General features: G+C 42.3%; 1 protein-coding gene across 1 annotated transcript in view; it reads left to right on the top strand.

Moving 5' to 3' along the window:
• Positions 1–27,235, top strand: part of ank3a (ankyrin 3a) — a 92,509-nt gene that overhangs the window by 13,418 nt on the left and 51,856 nt on the right. The window contains exons 2-8 of the mRNA XM_070840703.1: positions 19,262–19,363; positions 19,592–19,690; positions 21,536–21,634; positions 22,356–22,454; positions 24,157–24,342; positions 24,808–24,831; positions 26,577–26,675. Of these exons, the coding sequence (XP_070696804.1) occupies positions 19,262–19,363; positions 19,592–19,690; positions 21,536–21,634; positions 22,356–22,454; positions 24,157–24,342; positions 24,808–24,831; positions 26,577–26,675 (708 nt within the window). The remainder of the gene's footprint in view (positions 1–19,261; positions 19,364–19,591; positions 19,691–21,535; positions 21,635–22,355; positions 22,455–24,156; positions 24,343–24,807; positions 24,832–26,576; positions 26,676–27,235) is intronic.

Consider the following 27,235-nt stretch of genomic DNA (forward strand, 5'->3'; position numbering starts at 1 on the left):
TGATGAGCACTTTCACTTTCTTTTCACAGATTAATTGATAATGAAAGTTCTGATTAGTTTTAGTTTTGGAGGAATCAATCCCACAGATAGCTTTAAGACATGATACACTGTGACTATGCTATCAAAAAGCCGACAGTGTTGTCTGACAGAAGTTGCCAACACTTTGTTAACTGTCAGCATGGAGGCTTGATCTGATGCACCGAGACGCAGCAATATGAGTCAGGTTGTTGTTAGTGCTGTTGCTGACTAGGTTGCTGTCATCCTGTGTGTGTGTGTGTGTGTATTGTTGTGTGTGTTGCTGACTGGTATGCTGTCAGCTATGTGTCAGCCATCTTGACACCCTCAGTGCACTTTTAACTTTTCTGGGACCTTCCTTCCTGACAGCCAAATGGCCGCTCCAGCCGTTAGGAAAAAACATGGACACACACACACACACACACACACTCAAGTTGCTGAAGTGACCAATTAGAAGAAGTGTTAGAACTAAGCAGAAATGACACAGAGTAGACAACAGCAGAAAAAGCTGTGCTTGTTCTTCGTCCCACAGGGTCAGTATGATTTTTGCATCATTTAAATCTTGACCGTTAGAATTCAGTGATATCTGAGATGAAGTTGTGTTGGTTTAGAGTGGATTTAAACGTCTGTCATATCTTCACAGTCTGTTTGGTGAGCATCAACTGAATAAAATAGCTGCAACGAGTCTCTCATATCACATTATGATGTGTCGGCGCAATTGAGATTCAACAGTTGAATTCAATGTCACCGTGACTCCAGTAATATTATGAGTCAGACACAGGCCATTTTACAACTGGTGTAGTGAGGGACTACGGCGCAAATGGCTGATTGAATGTAAAGATGTGTGTGTTTTTGTTGAAGAGATATGTATGTATTTAGTGTAAATGGTCTGTATTTGTATAGCGCGTTTCTAGTCATTTCATCCACTCAAAGCACTTTTACATTACATCCTCATTCACCCACTCACACATCAGTCATACAGGAGGAATCTAATTTGAAGGAGACTTTTCTTTCACACACATTCACACACTGAAGCTATGCTTCAGGAGTAAGGATGGAGACTATACAAATGTGACTTGATCATTTGAGTTGTTAACACTGCCATAGCCTCAAAGTGACCTTTTGGTTACACCTGCTGCCAGTAACACCTCAGTGCCCTCACCTTCCTGTGGTGAGAGAACACACAAGCATGTCAATAGCAGAGTTGAGAACGAAACACAAGAAAACAGAAGCACTTGGTACAAATATATAGACAAGACACGACTGCTGAAAAAGATAAAGATAAATAAGGGTAAAATTATGAATAGCAGATCAGAGTCCACTTCAGTGAAGACAGCAGATATAGAACGATGATGCTGAGCTGCAAAGAGCAGAGCACTGTGACTGTGTGTGTGTGTGTGTGTGTGTGTGTGTGTGTGTGTGTGTGTGTGTGTGTGTGTGTGTGTGTGTGTGTGTGTGTGTGTGTGTGTGTGTGTGTGTGTGTGTGTGTGTGTGTGCGCGTGCGTGTGCGCGCACGCTCTCTGTTGGCTGCTATAGCCAAGCTAACTGACTGTACCCATCAGTCAAGGTTGTGTCTTATTATAGGTCATTAGTCTCTCTGCTCAGCTGCGACCTTGACGCTACCTGCTAGAGCATGCATATGTACCATAGTCGGCAAAATGTGTGTGCGTGCGCGCGCGTGTGTGTGTATTTCCCTGCACAAAATATTTGTTCAAGACTGTTTAGTGTGTGTGTTGTTTTTTTAAATGTGTGTGGGAGCAGACGTGGTTGCAGCCTTGATGAGCAGTCAGCTCTGGCTGTGTGTGAGGGATTGATGGGCGCGGGGGTCACAGAGGGTCAGCCAACATGCCCTCATACAGAGGGGGGCGGGGAAGGCTCACAAGGATGTCAGTCACAGGTTTTAGGGCTACAGGACTAACGCTGGTCTAAAGTAAAATTGCTGCCACCCACGATAAAAAATTGTCTGCCGTGCAGGACAACAGGCTGAGTCTCAACTGCCAGCAGTCATTTACTGTTTGTTGCCTTTTACCTTCTCTGACAGTTACACAGTGATATGCATACTACAGTATATCATCAAGTTCTCACCCAGATATTTGGACCGCGCCCAGCCACAAAATAATCAGGCACAAAAACCTCAGTAAAACTACAACATACCATTTTTAAGCTTTGGTTTTTGTACAGATTAAACAAACAAGATTTAGCATGTCAATTAGGGAGCTTTAGAGCTCGTAGGTGGATTTTGCTGCCTTTGGACACAGCGGGGCACTTTGGAATAGCCCTACTAACCATCAGCTGCAACTATAGCCAGTTCTATTTGACAACAAAATAAACTGCTGTATTTATGCATGTGTATCTCTGCAGTGTAAGCTCTAGGAACCACCAAATGTTGACTTGCATGACGCTCAAGCAGTTTTGCAAAATACTCCTGCAAAAAGTCCTTGTTTTGTGTGAGCAAGTGAGCTGGCGTGCCCAGCAGTGTAAAGTGACGTATAGGTTGCTATATTACCGTATACCAGTGGATCAGATTCATATTACAGTGTCCCGCAGAAAGAAAATAGCCGATCAAAATTTACCCAGGGAGGAGAAGGGGGACAGAGACATTCTGGATCATCCTGTACCCCTCCCTCTATCGATTTCCGTGTCCCATGTCCTGTGCTAAACACAGCACAGTTGATAGAGAGAGGTGCTCATGAGCGTAGTCTACGTTAGAGAAATAGAAATGGTAACAGAGAAAGCTTTTTTGATTTCCTGTTTTCATTTTCCTCTTTAAGAAAGTCACATGCCACGGCTTGCAGGGCCGTTCCCCCTCAGTGTAGAGACTCGGATTGTTGCACTGACATCTGCTGGCGTTATTAATCTAAATGAGTTGCTCTAAGCAGACATACTGAATGACCATTCCACTGCTATGTCCCCTTCAATATATTGAAATCCTTCTTCAGGCCACGCTTGACCCAGTTGACCCCTTAAACTCTTGTGACCTCACATATTGATGTTGTGGTTTGGTCGTGGCATCATTATTGCGATAAGGGGCTGCTGCTTTCCAACAGCTGACTAAACAAAACTAAATAAAAATTTCAGACTTAATAGCTGAAATATTTTTCTAAATGCGATTTTGCTGTTAAAGAATTCCTGCAGGTGTGGGGGTTTGTCTTTTGGGATATTGATAGCAACAAAACACCGGTGAATTTCTTCACTCACAACACACACACTGGCGGTCTTGTTGCTACGTTTGGGGAGTGCTGCTATTATAGATTTGGGCCTCCCCATTCAGCAGCCTATTACTTTGTGTTGCCTGAGGGGCAGCTGACTGTTTCAGCATCTAATAGCCTTCTGTCTGCCAAGCAGAAATGCCAGGATCTGGAAGACCGTTACCCCAGTGTAGGTGGCTGTAATGTGTAATAACCTCTGTGTTTGCGGGGGAGGGGACACAGATTTAAGAGGTATAAGTGAAAGATCAGCAGTTGTATTGGTCAGTGTAAATCCCCTCCCCTTCACTCGCAAACTTCCTCATGATAACTTCACGTCTTTCTCCTCTTTCATCTTCCTCTCCTCCTCTTCTTCCAAGTCTGAATGGAGCATTTGGTTCGCTTGGACTCGTGTCAAAGGGTGATCATGGAGGATTAGAATATTGTCCCCTAATTTTAACGTGTTTACTTAGCCCATCCATGTGTGTGTGTGTGTGTGTTTAGTGTAGGTCCTCGTGTGCGCGTTTGTGTCTGCCTGCATGTGTGCGTGTGTGCGTGCTGCGTGGAGACTGAGGGGGGTTCGGGGGGGACAGATGGCTCGTGGTCTGCTCTCGTCTGGTGCTCTCTGCCTGCCAAAGATCAGGCGAAAACAGTTACAGCACTCTGCCTGCCCTGCCTGACGGGCCTAAATAACAGACCTCTTTCTGTTTTATAGATGGCACTATCAAAATGTTGGAAGATACAGAAATTACATTTATAGCAGATTGTGTTTTGTATCACTTACAGACTATATTTGACAATGAATGTCTGATTTATATTCTTTGGCTCTTTGCTGTGGTAAATTTTTAGTTTGAAGATTACAGCATATTTTTGACTGGCAGTAACACGTGTTTACATACAGTCTTTCAAACTGCAAGGTTTTACTTTAATAACTTATTGAGGAAACTTCTGCAACTGCTTTGACCAGTATTTTAATTTTACATAGTATTTATTTAATGTAAGAACATACTGATTGTCATTTCCATCTTAATGTTTTAGACAACTAAAAGTGTTCAGTTGAATGCTAGTAAGACAACAGGATATTTTGTTTCTTCCTATCTCTGGAGAAAAGGTTTTAAAATGGTTTTAAAAAGTTTTGGAAATGTCTTTCCTTACAAATTCATGCATGGTCACACCCCAGATACAGTAGGTGTTTAGCTGGATTTGAGAGCATTGAGCTAAATGCACCTCTGTAATAATGTGGATGAGAAGTTGTTTTCCTCTCCATAAAGTCTGGAGAAGAGCCTCTCAGTCTGCTGTAGAGGCCTCAGCATAGAGGTAATTATCACCAAGACACACACATGTATTGTCCACAGTGGCCAACAATCACACACCTACTATAGAGAGAGCAGTGTATCTGTGGTAGAGCCGTATACCCATGCAAACATGTAACCTACCTACTTTACCTGACTTTAATTGTGCAGGTTTGTGAGTTAGCATAGCTGACATTCCAGGATCTGCTGGTTTGTCGAAGAATACTCAAACTTACAGCTGGTGTAGCGAGACAAAGAGACATGGAGGTGGACCTATAATGTGCTCAAAAAAGTCTTTGGCAGAAGCTGCCAACAAACAGGACATTGGAAAGGGGCGAACAGACAGACAGATTGGCAAAACATCACAGGAGACACCTTCAAACTTGATTATATAACTGTGAAAGTCATCTTGACTTCAATTTAACCACGCCCTGTTGAATTTAGGAGCCAGATGGACATTCAGTCTCTCACTCTGTCCAAAGTACTTTCACTTATCCAGCTGTGCTGCTAAGCCAGTGGAACAGATAGGCCATGTACTTCAGAGGGCTACAAAACTTACTTACATGGACACTTTCCCTGTAACGCACATTCAGATCCACACATAGAAAAATCAAGTCTACCCTGTAAGCTCAGAAGTGGGAGGACACTTGAAAACCTAATTTAAAGATATTGTATAGTGATGGCAGGGTATGCGAAAGACAAAGGGAAAGAAACAGGAGAAAGTAGATAAATGGGCATGAAATGCTGATAGTAGACGTGGATTAGAGGCAGTGGAAAGTATGAATGGGCGAGGGAAGAGATGGGGAATTTGGTCAAGATTTGATGGAGAGACAGAGGTGGAGGACGACGGGAGGAAAAGATGACCTAAAAGAGCGAGGATAGAAAGGAAAGAAGGGGATTCCCAAAGCTCCTGCACATCTGTCCCTCCATCGCTACCACTTCTTTTCCACCGCACATTAATTTGAATGGAGTGGTGACCATCAGTAATGGGTGTCTGCAGTTGATGAATTGCTTTAATCATGCAGCTTTGCATAGTGTTTTGAAAGAGACTTAGAGAGCCATTTTTCTTGTCTCCTGCCTTACTGGATTTAGGGGAAGGTAGTTTTAGTACTTTCTTTGGGCAAGCTAGATCTCCTTGTTGTTCTTCCTCCTCTGGATCAGATCTAACATCCTGGTAACAGATACCCTGCAGCTTAAACTGGAACAGTCCCCTTACGAACTGATACAGAGGACAAAGTCAATCATGTGATTAGATTAATCATGTCACATCAGTTCAGGCTGCTCAAGTTTATATGACATCCCGAGAGACGGAAGCAAGAAAGAAAGAATTGATCCATTTTCACTTTGCATGCCTGTGCGTTCATCTCTGTGTGTGAAGTGGGTTTGTGTGTCCGCCATTGTAAAGGGTTCGTACAAAGTCTTCAAGTTTGGTAAATGCTTAATTTTAACCATTAACCGTTTTCAAGGTGAGGAATATGCTTGAATTTGAATATACACCTTGAAAAGCGCTTGATTTCTAACACAATCTTGTGTTTCATGTACACAGTTACTCATGTAAACCAAAAATCTTTAAATATTTGAAATGAAACGATGCATTTGTCAGATTTGTTTGTTGCCTTCTTGTGTCTCACACCAGATGCAGAGCCGTTTAGGGTTAAACAATTGTGATCAAAGCATACAAAGTTAATATGAACAGTCAGTAAAATAAACAAAGTCACAATATTCATTGATTGCTTTTGCAATTACATTTATAGTAATAATTTAGATGTGCTTGGAAAGTGCTTGAATTTTACTTTTAAAAGCTGTGTGAGCCCTGACTGTATTTACATTACAGCATCAATCCTTTTATGCCAGAGAAACATATGGCTGCTGATGCAACATTATTTTCTTCTTCTTTGATTTAATATGTACTGCACGAAAAGCTAACCTATTTTCGTTTTGGTGGACTATTTTGAGTTTTTAGCTGACATGCCATCTCTTTCTTTGTTACATTTTTCCCACACACTCATTGAAATTCATAGACCTATGTGTCACATGTACCTCTTTTTTTCCTCATGCCCCCCCCCCACATACACACACACACACTTACAGTATAACTCATCTCGATTTCAGCTCCCACAGCTCATGTATGCTACCTGCTGTTCACACAAGAATGGCTCTTATTATTGGGAATAGTCATTTCAGTCCATCTACTGGTTAGTCATTTGCATTTTTATGCCCCATTACTGTGTCAGAAAGAGTTGAAGCTTACTGTCAGAAAACTCCCATTTTTGACACAAAAATATGTTCTAAGTTGGTTTATGGACCCTTCAGTCATTACCTTGAGATGGCTTCACATCTCAGCAATGTGAATGTTTGATGAAAGACATATTTAATGTGTTAATAACTCATAGACTTTGTGCTTGGGAACTCAAGTGACACTCTTGGTCTCTGTGTCTTTTACTGATTGCATTGTTGCAATGACAGAAAGAAATTCACAAATGAATTCATTAAGTTATTAAGCAGCAATAATCAATACTTTTATAGTAACAATGGCTTGAATGGCTATGTGTAATGTGAAAGAGGTCACTTGTAGTGATGAAGCCATGTAGTGAATTCTTTAAGCCATGAATCTCATAGTGCTTTGATGAAACGCAACATGCATATGAAGAATGAATGAAGAAAAAACAAGATACAGTATAGAGAAGATTGTTGACAAACTAATTATTGTTTAACTGAGTGAAAGAACCAGTTGGACCCCATGAATCAATAATGTAAATCATATTGGTATATTATTAAGTGTCTTTTCTCAATAGACCCTTCGTACTTTGAAAGAATACAGGCTGTGGACACTTAGAGAGACCTTGTGATGTTTAGTTCAGTTGTCATGCAGGAGACTGTCCAGCAGAGTCCAGTGTTTGACTGCTGAACACAGACTGCTGCAGGTCAAACTGAGGCTAGAGGAGGAAGAGCAGGAGCAGAGGAAGAGGAGGAAGAGGAGGAGGAGGAGGAGGAGTAGGAGGAGTTGGATGTTTCTGACTTTGTGCCAGATAAAACTTAAGTCTGGTATGTTGTTTAGTTTTCTTTGGTGTCCTGTCACTGTTTGGCCATGAGTTCTGTCCCTCTATGCCTATGTCGCCCTCATTGTGTCTTCCCCTCCTGTTCTGTTCTGTCCTGTTTCTGTCTCACTCTCTTCTTACGCCTCACATAACCTTCCCATTGCTTTTTCCTGTCTCTCCCTTACTGTTTCTCCTTGCTTTTTGACTTTTTCTCCTCTCCTCAGCACCCCTCCACTTCCCTTTTACCTCTCCCTCTCCTCCGTGTGCATTTTTTTTTTTTATTGTCTCACCTTTGCTCCTCTGGGGGCTGTTTTAGGGTGACTTTTTGGCGGGACAGCTATTGATCCAGCACGGTGCACTAGTGTGTGGATTTCACCTGTATAGCTGACAAGTCAGTTGGATGAAATCCAATGTGACATTTAAGTTCTCCTCCCATTAGTGTCAGCGTTATTGTCCCTGGTCCTAGACAGTGGAGAGACACCTGACTGCATGATTACAAATATTAAAAAGGTTGTACTGTACTAACTGAATTTTGTCAGTAGGATGTCACCTCTGCATGCCTCCAGCAGCCTTAAAGCACTAAAGAAGGACTGTAAGATGTAAAATGTATTCAGTAGATTTAGTTTTCCAATAAAGCACTAATTTGATAGTGAACCTGACGAACACATACGCTGGCCAAACTGAGTGGTGGTGTCTGGGGTTTGCTCATTCACTCGCTGCTCTAGTTGAATGGTTGGCCTATAATCCTTTTCAAGTTCCCTCCCTCCTCTCCTCTTCTTTCTCCCCTTTCTACCCTTCCTCTCTGCCTTCTCACCTCTCCTCCCTCACTTCCTTTCCCTCTCCCCTCCCTCCCCCGACAGTTTCATGTCCCAGGTGACAAAGGAGAGCTGTGCCCTTGAGCGAGCTCCGTGCAGCAGCAGCAGTAAATATCCGTCTGTGTGTTGTGTGTTGTATGTTCTCCACAAATATTGAGGATACTCCCCAGACTAAGGATGGTGTGATATTTTACAGCTCCTCTGAGATGGCTGAGCTCACCTAGTGTGCTTGTGAAACCAGGAAAGGAAAGCCAGCAGAGAGACAACTGGTTTAGCCCAAAGCCATTTCAATTCCCTTGGAATTTGCAAGCATATCTGTTTTGATAGGTTTGGAGGTCACAGACAGTAAAGACAGTTTTGGAGCAAAACATTTCCACAAAATATTTTAGTGTTTATGATTAGCGCTTGGTGAGAAATAAATCAGTATATCGTGATATATATATTCTCTAAAGCTGTTAAATGCTGTTAAAAGTGTCTCCTAATACGCCAATATTGATTACTGTCAATATTACATTTTGTATTTGACCATCTTATCTAGAAATGATTTTCTATTCTGTATAATAAACATGCTTATAATGTGTTTTCTGCTTATAGCACTCCATAATTATAGTTATAAACACTATAATACGAAAATATTCATAACCCTTTATAATAATAGTTAAAATACAATAGAAAGAATTTCATAATGACTAATTGCTGGTCACTCACTGACATTTGGTGACAAAATATTTTTTTTCTAAATTACATTTATTGAGTTTCAAAGCAGATAACATGTAGCAAGTCCAGCTTCACTTAATATCCATTCAGCATCTAATTGAAATGTTATTTTCTCAGATAATATATCAATCACACTGTGTGTGTGGTTGTTGACAGGCACTGAGATAAGAATGACTGAGGTGCTGTGTGTGTGCAAGCATAACTGTGTCAAAAGAGATCATTTTCCATAAGAAGGCTCCCTCCTCTGTTGTAACCTCCCCCGGTAGTCATGGTAACCCTGCCGTTTCCAAGGAGGGCTGCTTACTGCAGTGTTGGTGTGAAGGGGCCTGTGATCCACCATCACATGTTCAACTCGCCTCTTCTGGTCCAGAGCATCTGTCACTCCCTCTGCCAGCTCCATGTGCACCGCTCTCTGTCTCTCTCTCTCTCTCTCCTTTTGAATTTGTCAGACTCTCGGTCTCTCACTCTCTAGCTCTCTTTATCTCCCTCTGAAAGTTGATAGCGCTGGAAAATACCCATAATGCTGTGGTGCCATTCCTCTGGAGTGGTGACAGAATGTGAAAGCAGTGGCTGAGGGATGGATGGTTGCCTGTCACTGTCTATCCTGTCTGAGTGAACATGTACGTTTGTGTGTATGATCTTACAGGCAGCACTGCCAGGACAGCAGCTCTCCTGTTATAAATAACACAAATGGGTGTGATACGGATGAACCATGTTTATCATTTATTATCAAAAAACTGCAGGCAGAGGGAAATAGTGTCCCAGGGATTTTCCATCTATTGAAAGTTCATGACCACAGCATTTCTCTCCACATCTGTTGAGAGCGGCTTTTCCACCCACAACAAAAGAGTATGCTCAGGGAAAGATCTAACTTTATTTGCTGTCTTACAGAGCATTAGATGAAAAGGTTGACATCACTGTTATCACCGGTTGACATCATCCTCATCCGCGCCTTCATAATCTCCTATCTTGACAATTGCAATGGAGTCCTGTCTGAGGTTCCCAATAAAGCCCTAGACAGGCTCCAGAACGTTCATAACTCATTCGCAACAAGACCTGGCAGCACATCACCCAAACACTCACCCACCTACACTGGCTTCCAATCAAGTACTGCATCAATTACAAAATCCTCCTACCCACATACAAATGCCTCCATGCTCTCGCTCCTCAGTACCTCTCTGACCTCTTCCGACCCCACACCCCATCCCGAACTCTGGCCTCCCTCACCATCAATCCCCCACCCGTCTCCGCACCTTTGGGGGACAGAGCTTTCTATGTTGCAGCCCAGACCCTCTGGGATGCGCTCGCTAACGACATCTGCTCCAGCGCTCCATCTTTGGTCATATTTAAAAGACTCCTCAAACACCACCTGTTCACCACAGCTTACAACCTCTCCTGACTCTGCTCCTGCTCCTCCTTTCTCTTCTTTGCTCTTTATGTGAAGCGTCCTTGGGTTTCTTGAAAGGCGCTATATAAATCCAAGTTTATAGATTCTATTAATATTGACATTGATATTATCACTCTCATATCTGCGTAGTAAATATCAAGCTACAGCCAGCAGCCAGCATGTTTTTATACTTTATTTTATACTTGGATATCAAACTTGTATGGTATCAGACTTCTCATCTAACTATTGGAAAGAAAGCGACTTAACATATTTCCATAAATATCAAATAATTCCTTTACTTTCTGGGTGATTTGATGTTCCTAGATGCTTTAATTCTTATAATGGGGTAAAACTGTTTTTCACAAGAAAATCTGATGGTGCAGATCACTTTGAGTCAAAGAATATGTTCTTTTCCACCAAATTTATCATCTCATAATCGCTCACATTTATCTCATGACACCTTTGGGATGTCCTGACCCCCGGGGCGGGAACCACAGGTCTAATATCAATATTCTATCTAGAATAGGAGGTGGTCTATTATTGAAAAATAATTTCCCTGAAGATAAAAGGTTGAAGAACACTATACAGTTTTGGGTGGTCCTCCAAGATAAGATAATCACACCGCTTCCCACCCACAGGTGTAAAGACCCAAGATCAAACATATAACATGGATACGGTAATTATCCTGCATGTTATGTTCAACCTCAACTGTCTTTTCCCTTCTGCTCTCTCAGATAGTGATCAGACCCAGGCGATATTTTCCAGGAGAGCAGTCTATATACTTAGCTGCTCTCTTCCTGTGCTGCGGCTCACCTATGAGCAGGATTTGTGAGGGGAAATCAGTGGGGGTGAGCTTCTCATCCCCAGCTCCCACTCAGCTGACTGCAGTGGGGCGTGTTTGCCGAGGGGTGAGAGGTGGGAGGACAGAGGGTGTCCCTAATACCAAAGGAAAAGCCCCTAATCCTCTGTTAAAGTGTCCCCATTGACTGTTTGGGGGGGGGGAGCCCCCACTGGTCCACTCGCCCCAAAATAGCGTCTGGTGTTATTGTTGTCGCTCTCTGTTGTTACTGGACTTGTACAACAGCCCCAACCCACCCCCCCAGTAGACACACATAGAGTCACTACTACTTGCTCCCGTGTGTTTAGATTCCCCTGCTTGATGTCATACAACCAAGTACGGCAAGCCATGCCTGGGACAACACACACACACACACACACACACTCGCGCTGGTCTTTGTTAGGGGGAAAAAAGCTGATAAGCAGGATGACAATAAAGAGCAGCATGCAGGCAGAGACTGAGGGAGGCAGGGAGAGTGAACCAGAGAGAATGAGTGGGAGGGAAAAGGGAGAGTGGGTGGGATAACAAGAGAGGGGGAGCGGGGGGGTTTGACATATCCCAGTCGAGTCATTTTAGCTAAAGTATTTGTTTCAGCTGCTATTTTCAGTTTGGCCCCTCTCCCTGCTTGCCTCCCTAACCTTGGATATCAAGATCACTGACATCCCCCAACCCCACCCCCCTCAGAGTAAATGAAGGTGAGGAAGAAAAGGAAGGAGGCGGAGAGGGAGGGAGAAGCCTCAGCTATTATGGTAAGTCAGGGTGCTCTTCCTGCACCCTCCCCGCTCGAAGGTGCTTTCTGGGGCAGGGGCCAGCTTCTGCGAGGCGGCGGGGATTTACCCTTGTTGACACATTTTTTTAAAAAGAGACAGAGGGAGGGAAAGAGGCAGCAGAGGGGATTTGGCGTGCGTCCTTTCTGCAGCGTGAAAGACTTTGAGATGCTCGCCGCTTTGTTTAATCACCACTGGAGAGTTAGATAGACCTCTCCTCTCCTTTCCTCTCTACCCGGCATCCTCTTCTTCATCCCTCTACTCACTTCTTTCCTCCCACCATCCCTCTGTCTGATGTGCAGGGCATCGACCAGACAGCGGAAGGAACTGCTGTATCCGCTACCTCCAGCACTAGCATTTGTTGGTGTGCTTTGATTTTTTTTTTTTTTTTTTACTCTGTTACCTGAGCCAGTAGGAACCAATGGGGTGTTTCTCTTTCCTCTGAGTGGGATGGATGCCCGTGAGGTTAAGATAAGGATAGAGCTAACTGACTGACTGAGTGACCGACTGAGTGAGTGGATGGCTGGTTGGCTGTTTGGCTTCTTGGCTGACTGGCCACTCTGAGCTCAGGTTACTCTTCATACTGAGGAGAGAAAGAAAGAGGGAAAGTAAGCGAACATGGCTGTGGAAGAGGGTGCTGTCTTCCTAACACAAGTGAGTAGTGCTAAAATTTTGATTTATTCTCACATTTATAATTGGTCTTACCTTGAAAAAAAGTAGTAGAGGTTATTTCAGGTTGTTTCAGAGGTTGATCTTGTAAATTCAGTGGTGCTGTATGCGTGTTTTGGTGCGTGTGTGTGTGTGTGTGAACATGGAAAGCTGATCTGCTGCAGTCAGAATGTATGTGTTTCTCTGCATAACAACAACATGCAGGAGGTTTTCAGCACACATCGGGGAGCTACGTTTCTTGAAAGCTTATTTCCCATGCATCTGCATGCTCATGTTGTCTAGAGGTATGTGTACGTTTTTGGGGCAAGCTGGATACCTTTTCTTTTTGAAGGAATAGTTTGACATTTTGGGAAATGGCTTCGTTTGCTTTCCCAGGCATGGATTTAACAAACAAGACATACTGTAGTGTTAATAAGTGAGCTTGTTTTTCACTTTTGAGCAGAGCCAGGCTAGTCTCCTGGGTTCAGCTTCATATTTAGCATTCAGACATGAGAACGGCATCAAATAAATGTATTTCTCAAAATGTGTCTTAACCTATTAGGATGGGAATAAAACATGTGGTGTGGTATGCACTGTTTGTTTGTTGTGCTTTACTGAAATATAATAAGTATTTTAAAGCAGATGTAATCAGGGAGTTTCATCCCATTTTTGTCCATCCTGCTATTTTTAAAAACCCACTGTGCACAACCTGCTCAGCACCCAACAACAGACAGACACACGTAGCTTGTGAGCATAATGTAGCATTTAAGAGTCAGATATAACTAAAAGGGGAGTGACTATCAGATTTACAGTCATCAGATGTGCATTAACAGACTCCAAATGATTGATGATGTTAACTCCTTAACTGCTAGATGAGTAAATAAGCAGCTGTAAGCTAACAGGTACACCATATAAACTTAAAAAGTGATAATATATCAATATTTCTGCTGTCCCCAAGTGGCCAAAAAAGAAATTTGGACAGAAACTTTTCAGTAAGACTCTTTTTCAATGGAGAATGCTGTGAGAATCATTTATTTATTCATTATTATTTATTTATTATTATTGATCCAGGAAGTAATTTACTGACTTGCTCTTTCATTCATTCATTCATTCATTCGCTTACTTGCGCTGCCTCTTACAATCATTTCCCCAAGTGGCCATTAGGAAGCATGACACATTGAACCACTTGTCTCTTCATTTCAGTGCATTGGATGTGTGTGGTGCTGTCCATCAGCAGCACTACTACAGTAGAGAGGTGGTTTAGAGAGATGTTGATGCTTTAGATAACTGCACATTTAGAGTGAAGAGAGCGAAACAGGTGTCGCCGCACTGTACATAGAACATCTTGTTAATTAGAAATCTGAGAAGGCTCTAAAATGTAAACACTCCGGTTATAGATTACCAGTCATTCTGCTGCCAATATCTTCCTTTGCATCCATATCTCTTAAAGCCTTAATAATGATTTTCTGCTATAAGCATGTTGACAGTAAAATGGCGGCATTAATTCTTCAATGGCTTTGCTATATCTTGTCTTGAGCGAAGAGAGAAATCGGGATCCTCTGAGGGACTCAGCAGGGCATTGGATTTGGGAATTTTGACAGTTTAGAGATGAGAGAATTTAATGTGGTGGTTGGTGGGGTGAGGTTCTTTGGCACCAGTGGCCCGCCGCTGGATGCCCCTGGCTTTGTGCTGGTGGAGCTCTGTGTGTTTTGTGCTGTCAGGAGAGAAGGGGATAAAGTGAAACAATACAGCCGCTGCTGGTCTGGCTCTCCTCCTCTAAGCACACTCAGTTCACCCAGAGCCTACAGCAATAACATCAACGTGCCACATGTCTTCCTTTGTGTGTACATATTTTTGCCTGCATGCATGTTAAGTGAACAATTTCCATAAGTGTGTGCAGACGTGTATGCACAGTATTGAAGTATCCCATCTTATACACAGAGTCACTGCAAAATGCTGCATGAGCTTCTGTTTTGTTACATGCTCAGTTCAGAGTCCCAAACTGACATCATCACAGTCTGGCGACGAGGGGATATCGGTCTTTATACACCCAAATATCCTCTATCCATCTAGACTGTCGCTGTACTGATGTCATGAGGAGAAGACGTGCCAAGTACTGATTCAGCAGAAATGACAACAATGAAGTGAGCCACCTAAAAACTTGACTACCCAGCATCTATTTGAGATCATGACAAATCCCACGTCCCAGTTTCATAACGCAGCATTTTGCAGTTAGTGTACAAGAAATCAATTTACTTTACCAATTGATCCTCAATTTATTTTTAGGTTTTTTCGTATGCATACCGCAGTATTGTATCACCGTGTATGTGAGCCAAGCCAGTAACAAGATATTGCAGTACAGACGTCATTTATGAATAGTGTCACCATTACATAATTCAACAGAGAGTATGACAAATTAAGTTCCTCATCTGCAAATGTCCAGCTCAGTGCACAACTCTTCATTCCTCCAATTGCTCCAGTTATTTGAAACGTTCAAATATCGATGTCAGTATCTGCCTCAGAAGTATGGGTTACATTATGTCCATCTTCAAAGATTTGGATCGAAAGGTCTCTTACCAATAAGAAACAGAGGTGCAGTACTTTCTGTTTTTTGTCTCTTTTTCTGTTTTTTGTCTGTCTTTTAAAGAGCATCTGCAGACACCAGTCAGCGACCAGAGGGCAATTTTAATTAGAACTGAGATCGTTAATTGTCATTTTTACAGCGACTTAGCCAGAAATTAGTTGCATTTTTGACTTTGTGTGACTGTAATTTGGAGTAATGTAATTCTCAGCTTTTCCGGTTATCACTTGTGTGTCAGATTTCTCCCTCTCTCTCTCTCTCTCTCTCTCTCTCTCTCTCTCCCTCATCCTCTCCCTTCAATCTAACATGAGATTAATGCTTTCCTTCAGGCTTAACCTAGTCTTTAATGGCCCCATTTTCTTTGAACCTCTGATCTGTGGATGCTTAATGATATTTCTCTTACTAAGCTCTTGCCCTGTCCTGTGTAATGCTTCATTCACAAAGACTTCAAGGTCCGTCATGTTGGACGTAGACGGGATGTGGGTGGAGGGCTGGACATGTTGGTCACTGGTTTTCACTGCAGGCATCAAGGGATAAACTGACAAAAGCAATGGATAGTGACTTATGGATGGAGACTACTTAATCTGTTGGCACTTAGGCACGGGCAGATGCAGAAGGAGAGGCAAAGAACACTGTACAATATATTCTTTAAAGAGCATTGCCAAATAGTAACCTTTGAAAAAAAAACACTTTAAAAATGCTGTTAGAGCTCCATAGTTTGATATTCTAGAGTTGCAGTGTATCTAGTTCTAAAGCGAGAGCCTGTGTGTCTGTGGGGATTTCTATGAGTGTGTTAATATTTCATTGTTGTGTTATGTACCACCACATCTGCCAGTACAAAACCAGCAAATGGACTTCTATTAAATATCTGCACTGAGTGACTAAAAAAAAACAGTACAAGACTACTGTAGTACCTATCATGTTTGAATTATATAAAACATGGAAATCACTGAGTAGTTGTCGTGCACGTCTGTCCACAGCAGAGTGACCCGCATATTTACATGTCAGAGGTTTTAGAGCAGTCAAGCACTTGGTGACACTCAACAAAGCCTGAGAGTCGTGGGTCACACAGACATACGACACACACAGCTTGGCACATATTAAGGACACATGTCGGTTATGTAAGAACAGGACAACTGTCGGTGTGTTTACCAGCATGCAGGCGCGCACACATGCAGCACAGATATTTTATTATGTGGGGAGACTTTGACTTGAATAATTCATGATGAGGCCAGGGCTGATGGTGATATTGTGAGTGAAACATTAAGATCATCTTGAAGTTGTGCATGTGTTGCAGAAAGTCAAGGTGCACACTTAAAAACCACACATATGGACCCGAGTGCTGGGTCCATATTTCCATAATGGATGAAAAAGACGAAGGTGGAGAGGAATGGCTAACAGGAGTACCAGTTGTGAAATGTGTAACTTCATGTAAATCTGACATTAAGTTTGCATGAGGTTTCTCTGAGAACGACCCCGTTATTTTCCCCTCTTGCTAGCGTGTCGTCTCGTCATAAAGACATTGTTTTCAGGGCACCACTTGTAAACAGTAGTCCGTCTGAATCACGTTGACGCCACATGATGCAGCATGCAGCCATAGCGTAACAGTATCATAGACGAAGTGCAGGGAATTTACTTCAGTGTCGAGATGTGACACTGTGATGACAGAGAGCTGGTGGAGAGTGGCTGCTGGTTGGTTTAGTCTGGATTGGAGCCAAAGTGTTTCTAACAGGTCACCATGAAGGACACCGATTCTTAGTGTCTATGTCTATGACTAACAAGTAGAAACCTCAGCCTGGGAGCAGAACGGTCCTTGTGAGATCTAATATTCGGAATTATGACACAGAATTAAATCATGTTTAGATGATGTATTATGTTGTCATATCAGCTATTGTGATTTATTGGCTTGTTTTTAAATTGCAACCTTTTTTTTGATTGGTTTGCTGTTTATCACTGTGGTGATTAAAAATGTTGGTGTTTTCTTGTGGTTGACTTCCGCAACAGAAGAAACACAACAAAATCTAGCACACAAGTAAAACAGCTCTGATGCTGATCGTTCATTTGCATATCCACACTGTATCTTATTTGTTTTACAGTCGGCAACAGGAGATTCCAGCTACTGCATTGGGTTTTTATGCATTTTCGCAGCTAATGGCCTGTTTAACTGTAAGGTGCAGCTGTGCCAATATTATTGATTCTTTTGCAGCTGCTACTCTCACTTGATTTCTTACAACAGCTCCAGTCTCAATTGATAATCTCCGGCTTTTATGTTGTCTCTACAAACCTTTCACACTTCTATAATGTTACTTCTGCATATGCCTTTGTTAATGGTAGCGACTGTATGTTTTTTGTAATTGTTCTTGGCCCATATCTGCGCTGGGTCAGGCTCTGTGCCAGTGACACAGTCTGTTGTATCGTGACTTTTCTCAAGGCCAAAAGAACTCAGATATCATTAGGGATCTCAGGGGGTTGGGAGTATGGAAAAAGGAAGAAGACGTTTCTAGTTGTTGGCTGATCGGCTGCAGAGATATGTGCTTTAGCTTAATGGTCTTTTGTAATCAGGAAATGACTTGGTTTCCAGTTAACACCGCGTCATCTGCCATTATTTTGTTTGTCTACACATGCGCGCATAAACACACACAGACAAAAATATTTTCCTCTCTCAATTTATTACGGTTTATCAGTGGAACAATCTGATGCTGGATGTCTTGTTCACTCACATTTTGGCTTTGGGTCAGATCCCTCTATGTTCGTCAGAGTTATTTCTGGAAAAGCACGGTGGTGGGGGAGGTGGAGAGTACAATGTTGGATAACCACTCGTACCGTTTGGCCCTGCTGAGTTTATCCTAAGTGTCTCTGGACGCAAGGCTAAATTTAGCAGGACTGTGCTTTTGATAATTCAGGGGAATTTGGTATTTGAGCCTCTGTTATGAGGCAGCATATCACAGCTTCTCTCCCTCCTGCTCTCAGCAGCTCCAAGTGCTGAGTTTTACAAAACACTGTTTGTAAGGCTGCTGTGAAGAAGGACGACAAAATGTGCAGAGTTTGCTGTGTGTCATTTTATGTCAAACCCAATGTCCTGTAGGACCTAACATGAACACAGAAAAGAAACACAACATTCACCCCCCCCTTCTCTCTTTTTAGCTATCTCCATCTCTTTTTCTTTGTCTGCTCTCATCCTTCTTTCGATCTCTCCCCCTCCCCTCCTCTTCCTCTCACACACGCACATACACATGCACAGCACATTTGTTATAGGAGCAAAAACATGCTTGCCTCATCATTTTATTTTGGTGTGCAAAGCCCTATTTCTGTAGTGAAATAAAGGACAGCCAAGCAGAATAGAGAACACTCTGCCTCTCGTAGCACAGCAACATGGACTTACAACTGCTGTACTGGTGGATTCAGAAGAGATCTCTGTACAAGAGAGGAGGTCTCTGTGGCAGCTGGAAGGACCACCCGGTCATTGAACTTTCTACCTTTGGGAATCACACACAGTTGGATTTAACAAAGCTGAAATAACAGTCAAGCGCGATTTGAAGGATGACGGAGGATGATGTGAATTGTTGGGATGATATGCTGTGGTTCTGTTGGTTTCCCATGGATTTGCTTTTTTCGAGATATTTGCGTTCTGGCGTTGTCTCGATTTGAGACACCAGTGGATATTTTTATACTGATTTTATTGGGACAATGGACCTCTTGAATGTTTGGATCTTGGCTTTGTTTTTTCTCCCGTTAGGATGTTTTTTGAATGTCTGAGAAATTATGACAGAGTTCTACCTGGTACAGTACAATTGTGGCATTTGTATGTGCATTTGTTGTCCTGTCTGCCTAATTGTAACAGTTTGATAATTTGATTCAGACAAGCATGTGGTCTGAGTCTGACTTGACATACTCACCTTCTCTCTGTTTCTCTCTCTCTCTCTCTCTCTCTCATCTGCCTCTCTTTCTCCCTTTTGCTCTCTGTTTTCTCCTCTCCAGTCTGACAGCAATGCCAGTTACTTGCGAGCTGCCCGGGCAGGGAACCTTGAAAAGGTCCTCGACTACCTCAAGTCTGGGGTTGAGATTAACATTTGTAATCAGGTAAGTTTTGTGAAAATAATTTTTTTTTAAAGTTCTTATAACTGTGTGCCCTCCTTGAATAAAAATAGGAAGTTATTTTCTACACATGTAAACATGTTTACACCGTCCTGCAGCATCAGCTGAATTTCAAATTTAGGGCTCAAGGGCTCACTGAACACACAGGATTATCTCGTAGTGTATCCTAGTGCACAAGGTGCACCAACTTCACTAAATATGTCTCTTTCTCAGAATGGTCTGAACGCTCTCCATCTAGCCTCCAAAGAGGGGCATGTAGAGGTTGTTGCTGAGCTGCTGAAGCTCGAAGCTGCTGTGGATGCTGCAACAAAGGTAAGGCCCACCCCACAGCCTACCACACCTCAGCTGATGTTATGGACGACAAGATCTGGATCTAGCACAAAACATGGCTGCACTGTAGGATTAAACAGCGTGCAGCTACAGTACGACTACTGTAAATGTGAAGCCTTCATTAGAGTTTAATATTGGATCAATATTTAATGATCTCTGTGGGGATTGCTGCTGGAAAAAGTGAGAATTAAGTAGTAATAACGGCAGTAGTACATCTAATAAAGAGCAAAATAGTATGATACATCAGGGGGGGGTCTCTTCCTTTGAAACATCTTTGACTGTTGATCTCTGATGCTAAAAGGAGTTGAAAGGGAGAGCCACTGAAAACATTATCCAGATTTGAGCCCAGAGGGCTTTCACTCCCATTTAGTCGTCTCGTTCAGCCTTTCTGCCACAAGCCATGTGCCTGGTGCTGACATAAACACAAGACACAATGAAATATTCAAGATCAAGGAGAAAATCTCCCCAATTAAAGCCTCTCTCGTTTATGACCCCGAGGATAGTTAGGGATTAGTTTGAGATCTTGGGAATCCAGTGCCTGTGTCCTAATGCCTATAAATTTCTATTTTATGCAGCCGATGGAGATAATCAGGGAGGCAGTGCTATCGAGGATACGTAGATTTAAATGCACATAGTGTTTCATTTAGGCTGAGTGGTTGTTTAATGCCAAAGCTAATTGTGTGCCCCTCCCTAATGTTATGCTGCTCTTGTTGTGGGACAATTAAACAAGAGGTTCATTAGCCCCCGTGCAGATCTATAACAAAGCACACAATGTTCAGACTGTCAGAGAGAGTTTATTTGACTTTGTTGTCATTTCTGGGGCTGGAGTTTTAGATGTTTTACTGGTGCTTTGTGGGTAATGTAGGCAGCAGGTTTTGACATGGAATAATAATGCATGGTGGGTGTTCAGAAGTTCAGTGATGCAAAAGTAGCGCCTCATCTCTTTAACAATCTCTCACTTCCATTGTTTGAAATATTACAGTTAAGTCAGTACAGCTCTTAACGAAAGAGCTATTGCATTAGATTGCATTAGATTCCACTAATGATCATAACATTGTGTCCACCCTTGTTGAGGCATATTCATTTCTATTTGCTTCAAAAAAGCTCAGATAAGTACCGCTTTCCAAAGAGAATTCAGCACAGTAAAGTCACTGTGGGGACAAACTAAGTAAGTGTGTCTGTATAGAGGTCATTAGTGTCTGTAAAAAAGCAGAATTAGTCAAGCAGCCGGTCAAACATAATTTACGGTTCAGATTTCAAGGTGATAGTAGAATTGTTCTTATTGTTTTGTACTTGAAAAGCCTTTAGGCTAACTCCAGCACACAAACTACATTATCTACCAACCAGCCTTGTCTGTCTCTTCATTAATCTGCCATGTGCCTTAGCAGGCATGGCTATCTGATTTCCTTGCTACATTATACTGTGCGTGTGACAGGTGATCATTATTGCACAACAGCACTCGTTGTGAATAACAGAGCCCAATATCACGCGGCCAGGGGGTCGACTCACAGGGACCTGTACAGGCTCTTAAAAAGCCTCCTGTAGTTTTATTTATGGCCGACGCTCAGCTGGAGCTCATTTATGCGCGGGGGGCAATGGAAGTGACACATTGTTGGCAGAACAGGCAGGGAGATGCCAGAGCTGGAACACCAGCTGTACAAAACTATGGTTGGCGTGAGGGGGATCTCACAGGGACACATCGGTAATGCCATGGATATATACAGACTATAGAGACAAACACACACACACACACACACACATGCAGTGCAGTGGGACAGGTGGAACACAGCTTAACACACGTTCCTGTGGTTTTTCCATGTAATCCAGAAAGGAAACACTGCTCTGCACATAGCCTCACTGGCTGGCCAAACGGAAGTCGTCAAAGTGCTGGTCACTAATGGAGCCAATGTCAACTCACAGTCTCAGGTGGGAACTTTCACTCGCACACAAGCATGCATGCAATGTCAAAATGACAGTCAGGTCCTGTCAGTCTATAGTACATGTAGGTCCTGAAACAACTTCAATGAAATAGCACTGCTGTGATGGATGTATCATACAAACATTGGTTTGTATGATACAGTATCATGAAGTCAGTGACATTGAGGGAATCACTTAGTGGAAAGATCCTCACTGACAGAATATGGCATCATGCCAACTAGGCCTCTGCTTCTCCAGGAAACTGCTGTCCTTGCATTTTACATTTAACTCTGTCAGATCAAGGTGAGAGGACAGATTTCCAGCACGTTCTTTCTCTTCAATCTTATCAAACCCTGAAACAGCCAACGGAGATGTAACAACACAAAAGTCTTCACCCGAGCGTTTTGTTTTGTCAGTGAGATCTTTTTGTCTGGGCATCATCTCTCTCTCATGATTTCCCAGTACATTGATATCATTTGACAGTATACACTTTATGCCATCATTTAAGGCATATTAGAGGATTATACATTACATTCAGTGCATTTATGATTTATGATGTTTTTGTGTGGGAAATAGAGGAAAAAGCCTGCAGTGCTCCAAAAATGAAAAGCCAAATCTGACTACAAGGACATTTCTCCATTTGAAGCACACGTGGCAGCAAGTTCATCCCTGGCTGTTTTAACATGTTTGTAATTGTATATGTGTGTGTTTTGGGCCATGTTGTGTGCAGAATGGCTTCACCCCTCTGTACATGGCAGCCCAGGAGAATCACTTGGAGGTGGTACGATTTCTTCTGGAGAACAATGCCAGCCAGAGCATGGCCACTGAGGTACTGTACATGTGTGTGGGTTTTTGTATTGTGTGTGTATGTGCGTGTATGTGTTCATATGTGTATGCCAGTCATGTGTCCACCTCTCTACATAAATACCGTTACAGTATGTCTCCATGCATTTTCTCTGCCTCAGTCATGTAAAGTCTTTACATCTGCTGTACTAACCACCTTCATCTCCTCTGTTTCCTTCCTCCTTGTATCATCCCGACCCCACTCACTCTGCATCTGCCTCTGTCTCTCTTTCTCTTTTTCTTCGTCACTCTGTCCTTTCTTTACTTTCCTGTCTCAATGTCTTTTTCTCATCCTGTCTGTCTCACACCATCCTCCTCTGCCTGCTCCCTCTCCTCTTCCCATCCTCCCACACTCCCCATCTCTTCATGAGGGACTAAGCAGAGCTTCATTGATTGGTAGTGTATGGTGGTGAAGGCAGAGTGACCTTGAGTGGGTCACAGATGAGGTCCTCTCCGCTCGCTGCTTCTCCTCCACGGCTGCTGCCACTGCTGTTACTGCTCTGATTTACGTTGCTCAGCCTGTGGAACCCATACACACACATGCTTACCAGTCACCACACGTATACACACAGAAGCACGTGCACATGAGGAGATAAGTACCTGGTGGGCCTAATGGAATACTTAGGTAGTCTACAGCCCACTGGTTTACATCTATGGGCTACACGGTAGAACACAGGATGCCCTTCAGGACATGTACACACATGATTATAGAATATTTTTGCATGCACACACAGATCTGCACACAGATCCGATAATCCTGGGAACATGATATATCACATAATATATGAACGGCAGCACATGTGCACATACACAACTACTTATGCATATACACACGTTCAAACTTACAGTATGCACTGTTGTGGCAGGGAGCTTTCAGCTGAATTATGCATCATAAGGGTTGTGTGTAGGATATAGATGTTAGCCTTTTCCACTCCATCCTCTCATTATGTAACTTCCATTAGTATCCTACTGTATATGGTGAAGAGGCTTGGAAATGTGCAGAAAATGTAAAGTAACTTCATCTGTTCGACACATGGGCTATTAAGATATGATTTACTTCGCTAAATGTTCCAAGAAGGTCAGACTGTCTAAAGGTTGAACTCTTTCTATTTCTATTTCTGTTTTAAACATCCAAATGATTTTTATCATGAAACAAGATATTTGATTGTGGCAGCATTAATAATAAGGTAATATCTGACTGATGAAATTATCATCACAATAAAACAAAATGCACTTTGGACTTGATGGAAAATTATAGAACACATTACTGTTGCTCTTATGTTTTCCAGCCAATTATCTTTTTTTTCTTGGCATTTATGCATTCCAAGTTAAGTTTATTTACTTTCAGATTAAAGTACCATTTGTAAACTATAAAGAGAATTTGCTTTTAAAATAAGAAGAAAAACTTTAATTCATTCAGTTTATTGAATCATTAATAACATAAACATTTGAACCATTTTTAAAATCTCTAAACGACTCAGGGGCTTTGTATTGCTTTCCACTATGTCTGCAGCAAAACAATAATTCAGCAAAACATAATACCGGAGTACCATCTCTGTAAAAACCTTCTCCAAACCTGCTCACATCATCCTTCCAGTTATACCTACCACGCCGCGTTCGTTCTGTTACCAGCAATGCATTGCAGCACCCATCCAGCCCCAGTGACCCCTTTGTCCCCTCACATGCAGGACGGTTTCACCCCTCTGGCGGTGGCTCTCCAGCAGGGCCATGACCAGGTGGTCTCCCTGCTGCTGGAGAACGATACAAAGGGCAAGGTACGCCTGCCTGCCCTGCACATCGCTGCCCGCAAGGACGACACCAAGGCCGCGGCCCTGCTCCTGCAGAACGACCACAATGCGGATGTGGAGTCCAAGGTGAGTGACGGCGCAGATGCTGCCAGTCTGAAATGATGGATCTTCAGGTGGTGGCTCTGTTTTTTTCTTTTTCGTTTTTTTTTTTATCTCTTTGAATCTTTAATTGTTAAATTGCTTTTTTGACTGTTGATGGATTTTGTTTTTCTTTGTCAGTTTTTATTTCTTGCTGTCTTTTTCTCTCCTGCTTTCTTCGTTGAATTTGCTTTTGATGCTCTTTTTGGCAGAAAGGGGAAAGGAGCAGAAGTACGCTTTTGTTTGTTTTTGTGCAAGTCTTTCTCAAACCTAAAATCGTATCGTAAATCTTAGATAACATCACAGACTTTATATCCAGAACTGAGATAAACTATTTTGTACTGAGCTCCTTCTCCCCTCTCTCTGCTCCTCCACTTTATCTCAGTGGAGGCTCTTTTTCTGTTTTTTTGCTCACTAACTGCCCATTCTCTCCTCTCTTGGCTGACTCTGTAGATGATGGTGAATAGAACAACAGAGGTACACCTCAGCTCTGTACATTATGTAGTCTCTCCATCGCAGCTCATAAAAACTCTGAAAGAAACAACAACAAACACTTCAGTGCCCCTGACTTGATGCAGTCGTGTTTCTGCAGCCCTATGCCACGTCCCCTTTTCCATTTTAACTCAGTCTCATCTTCCTCTCCATTGCTTCATTCATGTAGTGGATATCTCTAGTTGTAGAGAAAGTCAGAGTAATAGCGCATGCTTCACTAATGCTGGTTTAAAAAATCCTCAGGCTGGAGGCTTGGGTATCATTTTCCTTGATTCTAATAGTTTCATGGTGTCCAAAACTTAAGCTGTTTTTTGGCAAATTCTTTGTGACTGTTGACAAAATGTTTCCCTAATGTGTCTGGACACAGTCCGTCCATGAAACTGATTAACATGATAACCTGTGTTAGCATGTAAAGTGGTTATCAGTCATTGAAAAGCAGCAGTTTGTCTACAACCTGCATGGCAACCAAATCCCCATTAAGCTGTAAAGGAACCCAGCCTTCTAGCAATAGATAAGTAGTCTAACTAGTAACTAGTCTATCCTCTACTGATCTTAGTTTTAATCCTCAACCTTTGCACCTAAAGCATTTTGCATGGGACCAAAGCAACAAGCTACCTCAACACTGCTTCTATGGTAACACGGGCCCCATCGTCACACCAAAGCCAGGAGGCCACCTTCTGTGTGTGCCTGTTTTGGTTGGCATTGTGTCTGGCTTAGGCAGGCTGGCCAGTTATCTGGTATGAATCATTCAAAAATGGCTTTGTTGATCTGAGGCTCCTGCATCGTGGTAAACAAATTTGCACAATACTCTAACGGGAGATGGAAGAAAGTTATTGCAGTTTTTATAAAAAGCATTTAGGATTAACCTAATCTATGACCATAGACTGACTATAAATGTATGAATCTCGAGAGATTTTTGAGGTTCATTGTAATTTTTGTTTACCTTACTTTTCTAATATGATTTTAAATGTAAAAATATCATTTGAATTTGTTCATAGCTGTGGTGTTTTTGGTTGGGAGTTTGAGCACAGTGGATACACATGTCTGAGACACCTGCTCTCCACTGGATTATTGGTCATTTGAAATTTGGATTCCGACGATTAGATAGCTTAATATTAGATGCATTCACTGATTGGACAGATTGTTTCCAGTGTCCTTCTGCTGCTTTGACAGCTGTTGCTCACTAAGCCAGGGGTTTTGCCAGGAAATTACTTTCATTCAAGATGTTAACAAATGGACATTAGGTTCATTTGCAGGACAATTTTTGCACACTAATAGTATCAGGATGCTATGAATCATACAGTTTATCAGTAATTACGTTTAGATAACATTTGTTTATTAACACTCAGACCTATAGAGTTTAACTTTACTTTCTCCAGTGTGGTAGTTTAATGACTAATATCATGAATGCACATAGAAGCCCATCAGGAGTACTGAATCTAAAATCCCTCCAGTTGTCAGCGTACTATTGGCCCCATGTTTGATGCTTCAATAAAAGGACTTTCTCCACCACTGTGAGGAAAGTCAGCTGTTAGTGTACCAGTGCGAAGTTGAGTGTGTCCTTGTCTGATGGAGTGTGACTGTACGTCAACCACAGCCCTGTGTAGACTGCTATAAAGTTCAAGATCTGTCCTGAATTGCACATATGTGGTGTGTTTCATAGTTTGTAATGCTGCGTGTGTGCTTGTCTGTTTGCATGTGTGTGTTCTTCGGCTTTCTCCAATCCTCAGAGTGGTTTCACTCCTCTCCACATCGCGGCTCACTATGGCAACATTAACGTGGCCACGCTTCTCCTAAACCGAGGGGCTGCTGTGGACTTCATGGCTCGGGTGAGTTTATCCTGCCCTCTGCTGTTTAGGAGGGGTACTAACAACATTGCACGAGTTCAGGCGCTCTGTATGTAGTGATCCTGCAATTATCCTATACAGCTATGAAAGACTGGTTTCGTTTAGTTAACATGACGTAATATTGAGCAGCCCCTCAATCTCCAGAGGTGTTTAGGCCATCTGCTGCGCATTTCATAGAAATGAATCATCCTGTCTTTTTCCTTAGATATATCAGAAATGAGACAGCCTCCTAGAGATATTACTCCTACATAGGGAAGCTATCTGGATTTTTAAGTTGGATGTTTTAACCCCCAATAGGTTTAAATGAAGAACTAGAAAGTATACTGCATTATAGTTGTTCTCAGAACAAATGAAAAATTTGTTAAAGGATGTATGTGTCAAGTCAATCCGATTTCCTGGGATTTTCATAAATATAAAGACATAGAGGGGATTTGAATATGTGTTTTAGAAAAGTGTAGTATTTGCTGCTTTGTATTGAAAAATGAGAAGATGGTGCGTATGTGGCTGGATGTTCTGTAAATGGTGACTTTTTATAAGAAAAA

Source organism: Pempheris klunzingeri, chromosome 12 (assembly GCF_042242105.1).
Source record: "Pempheris klunzingeri isolate RE-2024b chromosome 12, fPemKlu1.hap1, whole genome shotgun sequence".
NCBI lineage: Eukaryota > Metazoa > Chordata > Actinopteri > Acropomatiformes > Pempheridae > Pempheris > Pempheris klunzingeri.